The sequence below is a fragment of the Peromyscus leucopus genome, chromosome 2 (assembly GCF_004664715.2).
Source record: "Peromyscus leucopus breed LL Stock chromosome 2, UCI_PerLeu_2.1, whole genome shotgun sequence".
NCBI lineage: Eukaryota > Metazoa > Chordata > Mammalia > Rodentia > Cricetidae > Peromyscus > Peromyscus leucopus.
Genome location: NC_051064.1, coordinates 112,546,255 through 112,560,852, shown reverse-complemented (window position 1 = coordinate 112,560,852; position 14,598 = coordinate 112,546,255). Strand labels below are relative to the sequence as shown.

Here is a 14,598-nt window from a genome sequence, read left to right as displayed (position 1 = left end):
TTCCCTTAGTTACCTGTGGTTTTCTGGGTAGGGTTGCGGCCTCCTGAACTTTCCCTGTCCACATCGGCCGGTCTACCGTTGTCAACTACCCAGGACTAGTCATGGAGCTTGGAGAACTTATAACTACCATTTTAACCAGCAGTCCCTAACTATATCTACATTTGTCCTCATCAAGGAAACTTCTCTTTGCAACAGATGGAGACCACTACAAAAACCCACAAAGGATCAAAATGCAGAGTGTGGAGCCCAGTCCCAGTGCCTACATCTTCAAAACACCCTCTACCCAAGGCTCAGGGAACACCCCAGAAGAGGGGCAGGAGGACTGTAAAAGGCAGAGGACCAGGGAGTTTGCTGTGAGACTGTTTTCCCTAGGAATGTCAGAAACTATAGTCGTGAAGTCTCACCACATGATCGCCTAAACAGGAGCTGAACAAGGACCTCACCCCATTTGACAGATGTGGAAACAGAGAGGCTTAGCAGCTGTGTGGTGCTACCCAACTGCAGTCCTAGCATTCAGAGGCCCCAGGGGGATTGCTGAGAGTTCAAGGCCATCCTGGGAGAGCTATACAATAAGAAGACCCTGTCTTGTAGTGGGTAGCCATTCCAGCTTTGATCTGGAAGTTCCAACCCCCATTGAGGCCTTGGTAACTGTCATGCCTACAAGGCGGGGCCAAGAGAGAACCCTGAAGACCGGAGATCCGGATGCGTGGGCTCTCTTGGTTCCTGGACCCTGGGCACTGGAGGTAGACCGAGCAGAGTTCTCCAGAGAACACCGCTGGATTGCGCTACACCTTTCCCAGACCCTGTTACCTATCCCTTCACTTGTGAGTTACCCCACAAAATAAGCCTCCCTTTTAACTACGTGGAGCTGCCTTAATAATTTCACCAATACTGTCTCAAAAGCAAAAAGAAAACTCAGGGAAACCAAGCAAACCAGCAAAAGAGGTCTACCACCCTCTTCAGAGTCATGCTTGCTATCTCAAAAATCAGGGTTCCCAGAAGCCTGTGCGGCCTCTGGGCACACTGCTTTCTGGTGTTGTCTGAAGGCTTGGCAGCCAGGGAGCTGCAGGAAGAATCAGGTGAGCATTAGGAGACAGTGGAGCTGGCCATTGAAAGTCAGGTGACAATGGTCCAGGGTCCAGAAGAGCAAGGCCGAGGATCTTTCAGAAAATGGGGTACTGGCAGATCTCAAGCTGTGACCGCAATAACCCATTTCTCCCTTATCTTTAAAAGCGCCCCAATTGTCCCATGTCTCTGTCCTCCTGTACTCATAAGGCTGGACAAGGCTTACTTGGAAGTTTCTTTATGACTAAGGACTGAGGTGCACACAGAGCATCTCCTCTCTCAGACTCCCATGCCCAGCAACCGCTGGAGGTCAGAATCCCAGAACAAAAACAGTCAACACTATAGAAACTTGGGGTTTTAAAACACATTCTAGTAGTACCTCAACTTGAAGGTTCTGAGAATGAGTAAAAACTCAGCAGTGGCCTCCTCCCCCTCCCCCAGCACTGCCCAAGGATTAGATTAGACCCTTTCAGCCTAAAGCTTTAAGGGCTCTTCTGGCTCAGGCTCGCACCAAGAGCAGGGTTTATCCTTCCACACACCATACCTGGGGGCTGTGGTTGGCTGGGCTAAGGAGTCAACTTCAGGCCAGGTAGGTAGAGGTGCTCCTGCTAAGGTGTACAGACTCCAGGGACAGTCCCATTCAGTTCCCCAACAGTCCTGTGGGAAATGCCACTTCTGACCCCTGACATTTTCCAAATCTCTTCTGTTCAAGGAAAAGATCTAGGATGGAAGATTTCCTAACACTCCCACTACGAAAATTGAACTTGCATTTACTCAACACCAGCCACACCCCAATGACGTCTGCAAAGCAACAGCTGAGGTTTGAGGGCATGGGAGTACAGGCCACTTACGCAGAGGCAGCTGCTGGCTGGCAGCCCCACCCCTTATCTCCGTGACGCTCTGGTCTGTTGCTTTACCAAGCCTTTGCTCTTTCTGCTTAGCTCCCCTCTCCCAGTCCACCATTCTCCTAATCTCTCCCCAGCATCCCTCTCCTAGGTCATCAAGCCACCTCCCTTCTGGCTTCCCTGCCTCTGGTCCCTTCACACAATGACACTAGAGATATACATGCATGCGACACTTGGGAGGCTGCCTGTTGCTCACAGGACAGAGAACAGCTGAATTCTCATTGGTGGGGCCTACACAGGGAGAAGTCCACCCAGACACAACCAGGCTTCATTACGTCAGTCAGGGCATCTTGTCTTCCTCAGAAATCATTCAGTGTATCATCATCAGAACCCAGATATATTGAGCCCCAATTTTGCTGAACCCTGCCTCCCCCAGCCCACCCACCCTCTTATATAAAGGAGCAGATGCCAGGACCTATAGTTGAGATGATGTGTCTAGAGAATCATTTCTCTTTAGGGTAGCATGGTCACCTTTAGACAAAGTGAAGATCCTGCCTGGAGCCTTTGGGTGCTTTCCAGTTCACAGCGGGAGACCCTGTGTTCTGGCCAGCCTACTTCTCTGAGCTCCTCAGATCTTGAATCCCTGGCCCCTATCTGCTGCTGCCTCAGATCTACTTTGGGCTTTGACATGAACTGTTCTCACACTGGAAGGCTCTGAGCGTGCTCCATTTTCACTGTGCATCCCATCATCTTATTGTAAACTTTACCTAGCACCTATTTCCGATGTCCCTTTGTCTATTTCTGGGTATGCTGGTGTCTTTTACTAGACTATGGTCTCCAAGAGCAGAGGCCTCTGTGTCTGAACTCAAGCTGTGGCCACAATGCCTCATACAAAGCTTAAAACAAGGCAAGTGACCCACAGAGTGTACTGAAAGACTGAATGAGAGTCATAAAAGAGAAAAAGGTGCTAGTGCCCTGGTCCTGAAGATTCAGGGCCATCTAGATGACTCAGCAGTAAAGGCGCCTGCAGCCCAGCTGTCCGGAGTTCTGGGACCCACATGGTGCAAGAGAGCTGACTCCTGAAAGTTGTCCTCTGACCTCCACATGTGGACTGTGGCATGTGCGTGCCCAACTCCCTAATAAATAAATATGATCTAAATCAATTAAAACGATGGTGACTCAAGATGGGATTTTTTAAAAAGAGGATACCTCAGCTGAGTTTTATAAAGTGTCAAAGAATGGAAATTGTCTTCCAGGCAGCTCTGAGCACTTGCAGCCCAGCTGTACTACAAGGCAGCTGCCATTACCTCAGTCTCTAGGCGATGAGCAGCCACAGGCTGTTCTGGGAGTGCTTGCTTGCTTTTGAGACAGGGACTTAGGTAGCCAGTTTCAAACTTGAACTCACTAGGTGCTGGACCTTGAACTCCTGGTCTTCCCACATGCTAGCCAAGCTATATGCCTAGGCCTCGACGTTTTAAAGTAGAAAACTGACATGCATCTGGCTTGTCCTTCTGGAAGGACTGTGCAAAGGGAGCACTAAAGACACCGGGAAGCTAGAGGCTGCTGAAGCAGCCCAGCAGAGACAGACAGCCTGGAGATAAAATCAGCAGGATGTGAGCTGAGGGAAGGGATGAGAAGGGAGGGGTCAGGGATGACTCCCGGGTTTCGGGCTTGGGCAACCGGCTGGATGACTGTGCCCTTCACTGAGATGGGGTCACAGGATGAGGCACAGGTCTGGGGTGAAGACACAGAATTAGGATCGTGGCTCGTCAAGGTAGGGGTGCTTAGGACAGTCTGATGGAGGCAGCTGCGTTGCCCTGTCCCGGGGACAGCAGTGTGAGCAGCAATGTAAGTATGAAGGACTTGTGAGGGGACCAGGACTGTTCCTTCTGATAGCAAATACACCTGAAGGCACCAACTCAGCCAGGATATGGGCAAGTTGGGGAAGTTGGGGAAGCGACATCCGGAAGAGATCAGTGACACATCCCTGCAGGGGGGACTTTGGTGCAGTTTTCCTAACTGGGGCTGGGGAATCAGGATCCCCTTCTCCACCCAAAAGGATGATGTATTTGCGGCGGGGGTGGGGGTGGGGGGACAGCACTGGGCTCTTACTGCCCCCCTCCCTGTAAGCCCCAAGGGCTGGCCCAGTGACACCAGCGGCTAGGTTTAGGTGGAGTGAGGCTACATCCCTGTATCCTTCGAGCCCAAGCGGCTCAGGACGAGTGAAGGTGAGCAGAGAGCGCGTGGGAATGCAGGAGGCCCTGGGCTGCCCCTGGGGGGGGGGGCAGTTATCCCCAAGCTCAGCAGTTGACTCTGTCTCCAACCAGCTCCCTTGCCGTCCCTCCCGTCTGTCTGCATGCCGTGGCCCTCCAGAGTTCCCGCCCGCGCAGCCATCCAGTACCTGCAGTCTCTTTTCCTGGATGCAGCCCTCTTCCAGGTGGTCAGGAAGGCCATGGGTGCAGGATGGCTGGGGCAGGGGCGCTGGCGTCACCTCGCGGTGACGGCTGCCTGGCTGCCGCAGGGACTCTCAGGTGGCAGTACCTGGACGCCTCACGCGCGGGGCGGTCCCAGTTCCTCCCCGCCCTGGCGGGCACCTCCCCTCCAAACATCCCTGCAGCAGCCCTGGGGGGCAAGGGCGCGTCCACTCCATCCAGAAGCAGGCAGGGATCTCGAACTGGTCGAGACCCATCTTGGGTACTGAGAAGGCCAAGTTTGTCCTGGATCACACCCTGGGCCAGTGGCAGGCAGGCTTACAGCCTCGCCCCCATACTTATGGATAGCGATCGCCTTATCAGGGTTCTACCTGACAAAGGTGTTTCTACCGACCAACCCCCTCACCGGTTTTTCCAGGGCTAACCGCTTCCAACTGGGTCAAGAGACAGGCCCTGAGCACGAAGAGAAGGGAGTCGCAGGGAGCTAAAGGGATGAGAAGGCTACAGGCCAGACCAGGCACCAGTTTACAGACTTCTGATCAGTACCATTTGGTGCTTGGGGTGGGGTGGGTGGAGCGCAGCCTTTCTCCGCGGGTCGTAGGCATTTCCAGCATTTTACATTGGCATTAACAGGAAGAATGGGCTCTGGCACCCACCAGTGCAGTCCAGCAGGCAACTGTGGGTGCTCAACCGACGATCCTAGGCAGGGGAGCAGCTTGAAACCCCTGGATTCAGGACCACCTGGAGGCTTTCTTGTAAGAGCGTGGGCGCCCATCTCCTTTTGGGCTCTGTCTGCATCCCAGGTGCTTGTCACAGCAATACGAGCCAAGACATCGGGACCGAGTCTTCCGCCGACTCAAGCGTTTCCAATATGCCAACCTCTGAGTCACATGTTTTACACAAAATCTCATCTTCCACTCACTAAATACCACACACCTCCATTTTGCAGTTGGCAGAACTTAAGTACAGACGGGTTAACCCCGGGAGACCACGTTGTAGAGCCAATCTGCCCCATAGTTCCACTCTGCCTGCGGTCTTTAGCCCTGCTTGGGCAAAGCTACCCCAAATATAGCATCTGGGTAGCCACTCATCCCTGCTAGGCAGAGAAGCGGTGCCGTTCCGCCCCCCACTTCTCTGAGCACACACCTCGGAGTCCAGGGAGATCAAAAGAGCCTGAGAATGCTGTCTATCACACCACAGAACTAGTGTGACCAGACCTTGAAATTCCAGCTCCTGTGAACCCACAGGCTTTAGAAACCCCTGGGTCCACAGAGCCTGGTTCAGCTTGGCAGTACTGGGCACCAAAGACAGCCAGGGCTCCCCCGGACTTAGGCAAGAAACCTTGGGAATAAGGACCTTAGTCTCTTACAGGCCCAGAGACCGACCAGTCTATTGACATTGGATTAAAGTCCCATCCAGCCTCTGGGCTCACAGCCAGCATCACTTCCTCCAGGAAGCCTTCTAGGCTCTCCTCTTCAGAAGTCTCTCCCTGTCCAGAAGCTACATTTTTGTCTACTTTTCTCAAGTATTTAGAACTACATATTTTTAATTTAACAAATTAAACATTTTTAAAAAGATTTATTTATTATGTATACAATATATCTGCAGGCCAGAAGAGGGCACCAGATCTCATTACAGGTGGTTGTGAGCCACCGTGTGGTTGCTGGGAATTGAACTCAGGACCTCTGGAAGAGCAGCCTGTGCTCTTAACCTCTGAGCCATCTCTCCAGCCCAAAAATTAAACATTTTACTTCTGTGCATGCATCTGGAGTTCAGAGACAACTTTTAGGCTGGCATTCTCTCCCCCATGTGGGTTCTAGGGACTCAATTAAAGCCAGTCTTGGTGGCAAGTGCTTTGACCACTGAGCCACCTCACCAGCCCAACACTACACACTTTTAATAGGATCCCACAAAATCAGTCTCCTTCTTCACACCCCTCTTCGCCCCTCCTCTTCACTTCGGTTGGGACAGGGTCTCACCCTGTAACCTAGGCTGCCCTTGAACAATCTTCCTGCCCCAGCCTCCCAAGTGCCGACATCTCCTGTCCAGCCCACTCTTCAGATTTTCACTTGAGGGTCCGTCTGTCTTTCCTGGAACCTCGTGCCACTGTCACACACGGCTGAGTGAATAAAGGAACCCGGACACAGTAAGCTGCTATCGGTAGCAGGCACTCTAGGGAGGGTCTCCACACCGGCTGCACTGTGGGAATCAAGACCTGCCTGGGCAGCAGTCGGGGCCCTACCTCAGCTCACAAGTTTGGAAATGCTTCTGAGTCAGGAGCCTGGGTTCAGCCCAAGGTTCTCAAGGTTCTGGGCGCTTCCCACTTTGCAGTGTCTACTTAGAACTGTATTTGGCATTAAACTCTTCAGCTCAGTCTTCAGAACAGCCCTCTGTTACCTGTGTCCTTTACGTCTCAGGTTTTTCTAAGGATTTATTTTTGTGTCTGGGTGTTCTGCTGCATGAACTAAGCATGCGCAGTTCCCACAGAGGCCGGAAGAGCATGTCCAATCCTCTGGAACTGGAATTACAGACCATGAGGGTACTGGGAACTGAACCAGAGTCCTCTGCAGGAATAACAACTGCTCTTAACCACCAAACGGTCCATCCCTCCTACATCTCAGCTTTTTTTTTTAATTTTTTTTTTAAAGATTTTTTTTTTTTAAGATTTATTTATTTATTATGTATAGTGTTCTGCCTGCATGTTTTCCTGCAGGCCAGAAGAGGGCACCAGATCTCATTACAGATGGTTGTGAGCCGCCATATGGTTGCTGGGAATTGAACTCAGGACCTCTAGAAGAGCAGCCAGTGCTCTTAACCACAGAGCCATCTCTCCAGCCCCATCTCAGCTTTAATAATGAGACAGGTGGGCAGAGAGTGTAGTTTGCCCCAGCAGCTTACACGCCAGGAGGCGTCAGAACTGAGCAGTCAGGCTGCACATTACTCCTGCCTGCCATGCAAATTCTTAGGATGGACGTACTTAGGAACCGCTTTCCCAAGCTTATCGTATTTTGTATCTTGTAATAGCCCTGAGGTAGAATATTGTTTTATCATTCTCATCCTCCACTTGCTCTAGAGCCAATGCCTAGGCTGAAACCCTGGCTTCAGGCCAGTTAATTAACCTCCCTGTCCTTGTTTTCTCATCACTAAACTTAGGACAGTAACAACACATACTACAAGCGTTGTTATGCAGGTGAGCAAACACCAACAGAGCAGTTCTGATAAGTGTTCTGTGTACCTCCTTCAGTGATAGTTTCATCCAGAATAAGAAAATAAAGTGTTCTATATAAATGACTTTAAAGGAAACAGTTTTATTCCCTTTATTCAGAGATCAACATGTTCTTAAAATGTATCATTATCTTCTCTATCTTCTTTTAATAATCTTTCTCATTTTTGAGTGTGTGTATGAGGTAGTCAATTCTTTTCACGAAGTGCGTCCTGAGGACTGAACACAGGCTTGGCAATTAAGTGCTTTTACACACTGAGCCACCTTGCTAATCCCCTTTTCTGTCTTCTTTAAAATGGGCATGTCAGCTCTTGGGATCTCCAATATAATATGAATTAAGACTTGGTACCAATAACCATTAATCTAACAATCCCAAAAGGAAGACGTTATTCCCACTGAGGTCAGGCTAAGAGACTTACCCTGAGCTACAGACCCAAGAAACAGACTAGAATTGGTTAACTGACAGAGGGTCTTACAGTTGCTTAGGCTGGCTACAAGTTCCTGGACACAAACAATCCTCTGCCTCAGCCTCTACAGTTCAGACAATAGGCATCATACTACCATTCCTGGTCCAAGATTTTTATATCATTCATGCAGGGAATACATAATATTAGGACCTGAATTTGAGATGATTTTTAAAAATCAGTAGCTTTCATTTTGTCTTGTGACCCAGCACATATTCAATAATAAATTCTGTTTCTTCAGAATTAAAACTATGCTCTTTAACACACTCAAAGATTTACACACAATGAATCAAAAGCAAAGGTATGCAGAGTCACTCCAAAGAGACATACAGCCACCCAACCAGCCAAACCAGACGTCAGCTCAATAAATATATTCATCTAGAAAACCATGCTCATGGCCCAGGGAGCTGAGATCAAGACAGGCCTGTGCACCAGGAAGGAAGGGCTCAGATTCAGTCTGCCGTGGGCAAAGCCAGCGCCAGTGTTCAATGGGAAAAGTGATATTCCAGTCCTTACACCAGTCCCTGTGAACTTGATGAATAGGTGCTACCTCATTTACTGATGAAATCAGGTTCCTAAAGGTCTGACCTTCGAGCAGACTGAATTCACTAAAGTAATAAGTAAATGCCACCCACGTGAAGCCTCTTAGAGACTCAACCTTTTCAAATACATTATCAAGACTGTGTGGCCTTGAATCCTACACTTGATCTCCTAAATCATAAACTGAGGGTGGGGTTCAACAATCTATTTAATATGCCTTCCAGGCCATCCTGAGGGTTGCTAAACTTAAGAGTTACCCCTTTCCTCTCACCAACATCTACTCAGATCCTACAGGTTTTGTACCCCACCCCTCAAGGCAGGGTTTCTCTGTGTAGCACTGACTATTCTAGAACTTGCTCTGTAGACCAGGCTGGCCTGGAACTCAGAGATCTGCCTGCCTTTGCCTCCCTAGCACTGGGAATGAAGGATGGCACCACCATGGCCTGGTGATCCTATGACTTGTTAATTTCCTTTTGGGACTCGGCTTAGGGTAAACTTAGGTACACGTAGGGTATACTTAAGGTGAATTTCTCAACTAAATGACTTCACACTTTTTCCCCCAAAGCAATTTCCTCAGTTACCAAGATCTTACACAAAAACGTAAGACGGCTCATTCTTTACCCACAAATGCAATGTATAGTTGTACTGAGCTACTTGAAACTTTTAAAATTTACTTTTTACCTCCTTGTATTTGGGATGTGGGCAGCATGGAATCTAGGCTGGACTTGAATTCCTTATATAGCTAAACATGACCTCCAACTTCTGATCCTCCTGCCTCTACCTCCCTAGTTTTAGGATTATAGGCATGCAACATCCTACTCAGTTTATGAGGTGCTGGGGACTGAGCTGAGGGCTTCATGAATTCTAGGCAAGCACTCTGCCCACTGAGCTACATGCTCAGTTCCTTTATTTCCCTAGTCATGTCTTCCTCCGAAGCGCATCATTACTGCTTATTCTTCATTTTTGCTTGACTTGTTTTTAGTTCTTTGGCCTTATAGTATTAGCCCCACCCCCACTTTCCACTGTTTTTGAGACAAAGACCCACTACGTTAACTTATAAGTCAGGCTGACTTTTAATTCCCAGAATTTTCCTGTGTCAGCATCCAGAATGCTGGTCTTATTAGGAATAAACCACTACCTGGCTTAAACTTGTACTTCTTTAATAAAAAACAAGGCTAGCTCTTCCTGCCATATATTTATGGAGTAACATTGAGTTCTTTTATGTCAGCAACTAATGTAAGTTAAACAAGACTATAGTTGGACAATGCTTTTATTCAAAATTTATTCTGAGTTATGTGTATGTTCATATCTGTCCCTGAGTGTGGGTGCCTGAGGCGGCCAGAAAAGAGCACTGGATCCCTGGAGCTGGAGTTACAGGCAGTTGTGACGAATCTGTGAGTACTGGGAACTGAACTGTCTTCTGCAATAGCAGCAAATGCTAATAACCACCACGCCATCTCTCTAGGCCCTGAGAGGATCAGTGCTTCCTTCCTTCCTCCCTCCCTCCCTCCTTCCTTCCTTCCTTGAGAGTCTCAACATGCAGCTCTGGCTGGCCTGGAACTCAAGAGATCCACCTGCCTCTGCCTTTTCAATGCTGGGATTAAGGATGTGTACCACCACAATGGGCTCTGAAGAGTGTTTGAAGATATTAGGTGCAATGTAGTAGGTTTATTCCTTTAAGAGTGACCGCACAGACTGTGACTTTCTACTTTGGTTTATCTCTTTTCAGAATAACAAGTAGTAGTTAAGCTCTGGAGCTAGTTACTTGGATTCTCATTTGGGTATTTCTGAAAAAATGGAGATAGTGCCTATACTTTTCAGAGTTATGTTTGTGAGGACCGAGTAGACATATTTGTTAAACACTGAGGATCATGATAACCACCTTAAAAATGTTACTTGTTATTTATCATGTCCTGTTCCTATCACTTTCTATAAGCATTTTTTCTTCACACAAAATGAAGCAAGGTATGCAAACTAGGATGCTGGAATCAGGAGACCAGGGCTCAATCCCTGGTTCATCTACTTGTCAGCTATGTAAAAGCATGTTGCTTTAACTTTCTGAGTACTAGGTCCCCCATTTCCAAAATGGGAGAAAAACTGTCCCTACCTAACCCTACTATGAAAACCAGACAAGAAACACAAGCGCACACACAAAATGCTTGGCATAGGGGTTCACGTATACCACTCAGTCTACTATGTGAGGCTGCGAGAAGAGCTCAGGGGTGAAGTGCTGGCCTGGCGTTCACGGGTGGTGGTGGTGAATTTATTTCCTTAAAATAACTAATATCAAAAAGGTATCAAGCTGGATGGGGTATTTATTACATGCCTATAATTCCAACTACTCATGAAGATAAGGCAGAAGAATTGAGTTGGAGCTTAACCTGATACAACAAGACCCCCCCCCCCCAAATCAGTTCAACTATCTAACTCATTAATGAAGAAAACGAAATAAAGGGAATCAGAGGCTAAAGAACTTTCTTTTGGCCAGGCGGTGGTGGCGCACGCTTTAATCCCAGCACTTGGGAGGCAGAGGCAGGCGGATCTCTGTGAGTTCGAGGCCAGCCTGGGCTACCAAGTGAGTTCCAGGAAAGGCGCAAAGCTACACAGAGAAACCCTGCCTCGAAAAACCAAAAAAAAAAAAAAAAAAAAAACAAACTTTCTTTTGTTGTTATTGCTGCTTGTTTTTAAAGAGTCTCGCTATTAGTTCAGGCTGACTTGGAACTGGCCCTATGATTAGGCTGGCCAGAACTCAGATGTCTCTTTGCTTCTGCCCCTGGCTTAAAGAATTTTCTGAAAGTAACTTTCTCAGAAACAGCAGAACAGGGACTCGAGGACAGGAGCTTCCTAAGAATACAAGGCACAGGCCCTTACTCAAGAACAGAGACACAGACACGGATTTCAGGCTCTATCTCTATGCAGATACATTTCCTAACTTCTTTTTCACAAAACAGGACAAAATAACAAAAAGGGATAGTCAATGTTTATTTGTTCTGTAAGATACTGTCCAAAACACTTTTTTTTTGTTTGTTTGTTTGTTTTTTTTTTTGGTTTTTCGAGACAGGGTTTCTCTGCGTAGCTTTGCGCCTTTCCTGGAGCTCACTTGGTAGCCCAGGCTGGCCTCGAACTCACAGAGATCCGCCTGGCTCTGCCTCCCAAGTGCTGGGATTAAAGGCGTGCACCACCACCGCCCGGCCCAAAACACTTTATACAGGATAACGTATGCTGACGGCACACCTGCCCCTCCTCAAGCAAAGAACAGTGCAAAGCTTCAATGCAAAATGATATAGTACACTTTTTATTTCTTAAAGTTTATTATTCTCATAATTACAACTGTAATTTTTAAGTCTGAAACATGAGAAAAATTCTATGAAGAGAGCTCAAATAAAGCTGAACAAATAGGTAAAAGATGGTTAAAACTTCGTTTTTTGTTTCAAGCGCAGGCTTTGGAGCCAGGGTCAACACCATAAAACATCACAAATGACTCTTAAGACATTCATCCTATACAATCAAGCATGGAGATATAGATATGTTTATATAATATATACACACTTTAGTATGATATTGGCCCACTGAATATACACATCTTAACCAAGAATGAGTCTCTATGACCCAGCTAAGTGCACTAAAGATTAGGGCACACTTACTACACATCAAAAGTTGCTGTTTATAAGTTACAGATATTTAATATTTCCAGAGTGTTTTTTAATTAAAAATTTTTAAAGCATTTCAAACATTTTTCACTTTTCTCAGTGCAAAAGAAGGTTATTCAAGTCAACTTACCTTTCTCCTGAAGAGTGAGAGGAAGGGGGACAAACAGAAACCACCACCTATCACAACTCCCAACATGACCCACCTTCCCAGCCACTGTCTGCAGCAAATACTTAGACCACTGGATTAGTTACCACAACTAAACTAGCCTTGTGAGTATGATTCAGCCCTTATGTCGTATGCATGACTTTTACGCTGAAATATTTATTTACAAAAGTAGAAAAAAGTTAGCAGTGCAAGAAAGTGGTTTAAGTTTGTTTTAAATTCCAGCCATCCAATAGTGTGTGGGAAGGAAAAAAAAGCACCATTTCAAGATGGACTGATTAGACACTGTGGAATTTATTTATAGGCTAGGCAGTAAGTTACTCTGGTTAACACAGTTCAATACTATCTTAACTTGGTGACCCTAGAGAATTTTAATTAGTTTGTAGGTGCATTTTTCTTTATCTTGGTATTGAAAACACTAAATTAGTAACTCATGTTTAAAAAAAAAGATACAATTTATAGTCTACTTCACAGACCATTCGAATCCAGCTGTCTGTCAGGCCAGGCCAGCAGAAGATGGGCTTTTAGCAAGAGCAGGGCTCTGATCATTTGGCAAGTCTGTTTATTTTTCTCTCAATTTAAAAACAGGAATTTTTTTTTTTTTTGGGGGGGGGTTGCTTGTCAATTTTATAGGTGAAAAAAAATAAAGCAAGTAAATGAAGTAATTTAGACTACAAAGATGGAGGAAAAGCAAAAGGATCCATGTTCCTTCTTCCATCTGTATCACTGCAAAAGGCTGGGCCCCACTCAAGAAACAAAACCCATAATAAAAAGCCAAAGCACTTCCCAGTTCTAGCTCAGGACTTCTGAACTAAGAAGGTCACTGCAGCTGCAAAGGCAGATGGGTTCAGGCTAAGTATTTGCTTAAACTGACAGGCTGTATTTTAAATTACAAGTTTTCCTCACTAGCACTTAAAATGAACATTTCCTTACAAATTTTATTTGTAAGTAACTGGGGTTTTGTTTTTTTTAAACTAGGAAATACACGGTGAGGTATCTGTTAGAAAATTGTTTTAAAAATGGGTTTCACACACAAGGCTTTAATGCTTTTATTTAGGAATTACTTGAGCCTGGAGCAATAATGGTTGAACTTAATTCATCTAGTTCTCAATAGTGGAGCTGATATTCGCAGAATATGTTCCCCTGTCTCTAAATAACAAATTGTATTTTCTCCAGAAGTACATATAATGCACTTTTAACTGGCTAATTTGTACTGATCAAAAGGAACAGGATGCTCTTTCCCTCCCCCTCCACTTCAACCACTCAGCTCAAGGAGAATACCTGCACATTTTCAGAACTCTAGTCGCTGTCATAGAAACTACAGACAAGGGCAGCATAGCATGAAACTATCTGCTAGGTTCTAGAATGGAGAGGCTTGGTGCTCTAGCTTTACAGGGAAAAGTATAAGCAGGCAAGAGCTTACTATAAATGCACACCAAAACAGGGGTCTAGGTGAAGCTGTCTAATTAGGGTACTGCTTTTGGAAGAAAAAAATAAAAGACACATTTGAAATAGCTTTTTTTTCCCCAAAAAAACAAGCTACACTTTTGTCACATTTATAGGAACCTCAAACGTTTTGTATCCCATGCTCCTAGGTAGTTGGATGCACATGGTAAATAGCTTCAGCATACGGAAGAGCACTGTGCTGCTGACAAATGACTCCTCATGCTTCGGATATCTCCGATTTGCTAAGCGCAATGGCCAGTTCCAGGTCTTCTTGTTCCTGCTGATTGAGTCTGGCAAGCCTTTGCTCCTCTTCTCTCTCACTTTCCCTCTTTGCCCATTCAATCATATCTTCTTCAGAGGGATACTGCCATTTAAAAGATCAAAAGAGGAATGAATGAGAAAAATAAATGAAGACATCATACAAGAGCATTAACTACATAGTTTTACCTAGAGGACTCTGGGAAGAACGTTACTTCCTTGTTGTTTTTCTGAAAATATGTTTCACGACTTAGTGAGCTCTGGTTGAGTTTAAAATTTTAATGCAATCTATGGGAAGAAAAGTCTATAAAAATACAATCAAGTCTATAAAATGTTCAAAGCATCACTTTAAGAAGCAGAAATTACAGGCATGGTGGTATATGCCTCAGTCCTAGCATATGGGAAACTGAAGCAAGAGGACAGCAAATCGGAAGACAATCTGGGGCATACAGTGATTTTCTGACTCCAAACAGGAGAAATGCTTAGGGTGATTTAAAAACAGGAGTGGTGTA

At 46.1% G+C, this 14,598-nt stretch overlaps 2 protein-coding genes across 6 annotated transcripts in view; both read right to left on the bottom strand.

Annotated features, from left to right (window-relative positions):
* Positions 1 to 4,457, bottom strand: part of Ttc39a (tetratricopeptide repeat domain 39A) — a 71,768-nt gene extending 67,311 nt beyond the window's left edge. The window contains exon 1 of one of the 2 annotated variants that reach the window (XM_037202797.1): positions 4,312 to 4,457. In XM_037202797.1, coding sequence (XP_037058692.1) covers positions 4,312 to 4,364 — 53 coding nt within the window. In that variant the 5' untranslated portion in view covers positions 4,365 to 4,457. Of the gene's footprint in view, positions 1 to 1,609; positions 1,788 to 4,311 lie in introns of those variants that run through there. The other variant, XM_037202801.1, reaches the window with a different exon arrangement.
* Positions 4,458 to 11,836: 7,379 nt separating this feature from the next.
* The window catches only part of Eps15 (epidermal growth factor receptor pathway substrate 15), a 108,809-nt gene continuing 106,047 nt past the window's right edge, over positions 11,837 to 14,598 (bottom strand). For all 4 annotated transcript variants that reach the window (XM_028888878.1, XM_037202793.1, XM_037202795.1 and 1 more), the window contains one exon: positions 11,837 to 14,192. In XM_028888878.1, coding sequence (XP_028744711.1) covers positions 14,046 to 14,192 — 147 coding nt within the window. In that variant the 3' untranslated portion in view covers positions 11,837 to 14,045. The remainder of the gene's footprint in view (positions 14,193 to 14,598) is intronic.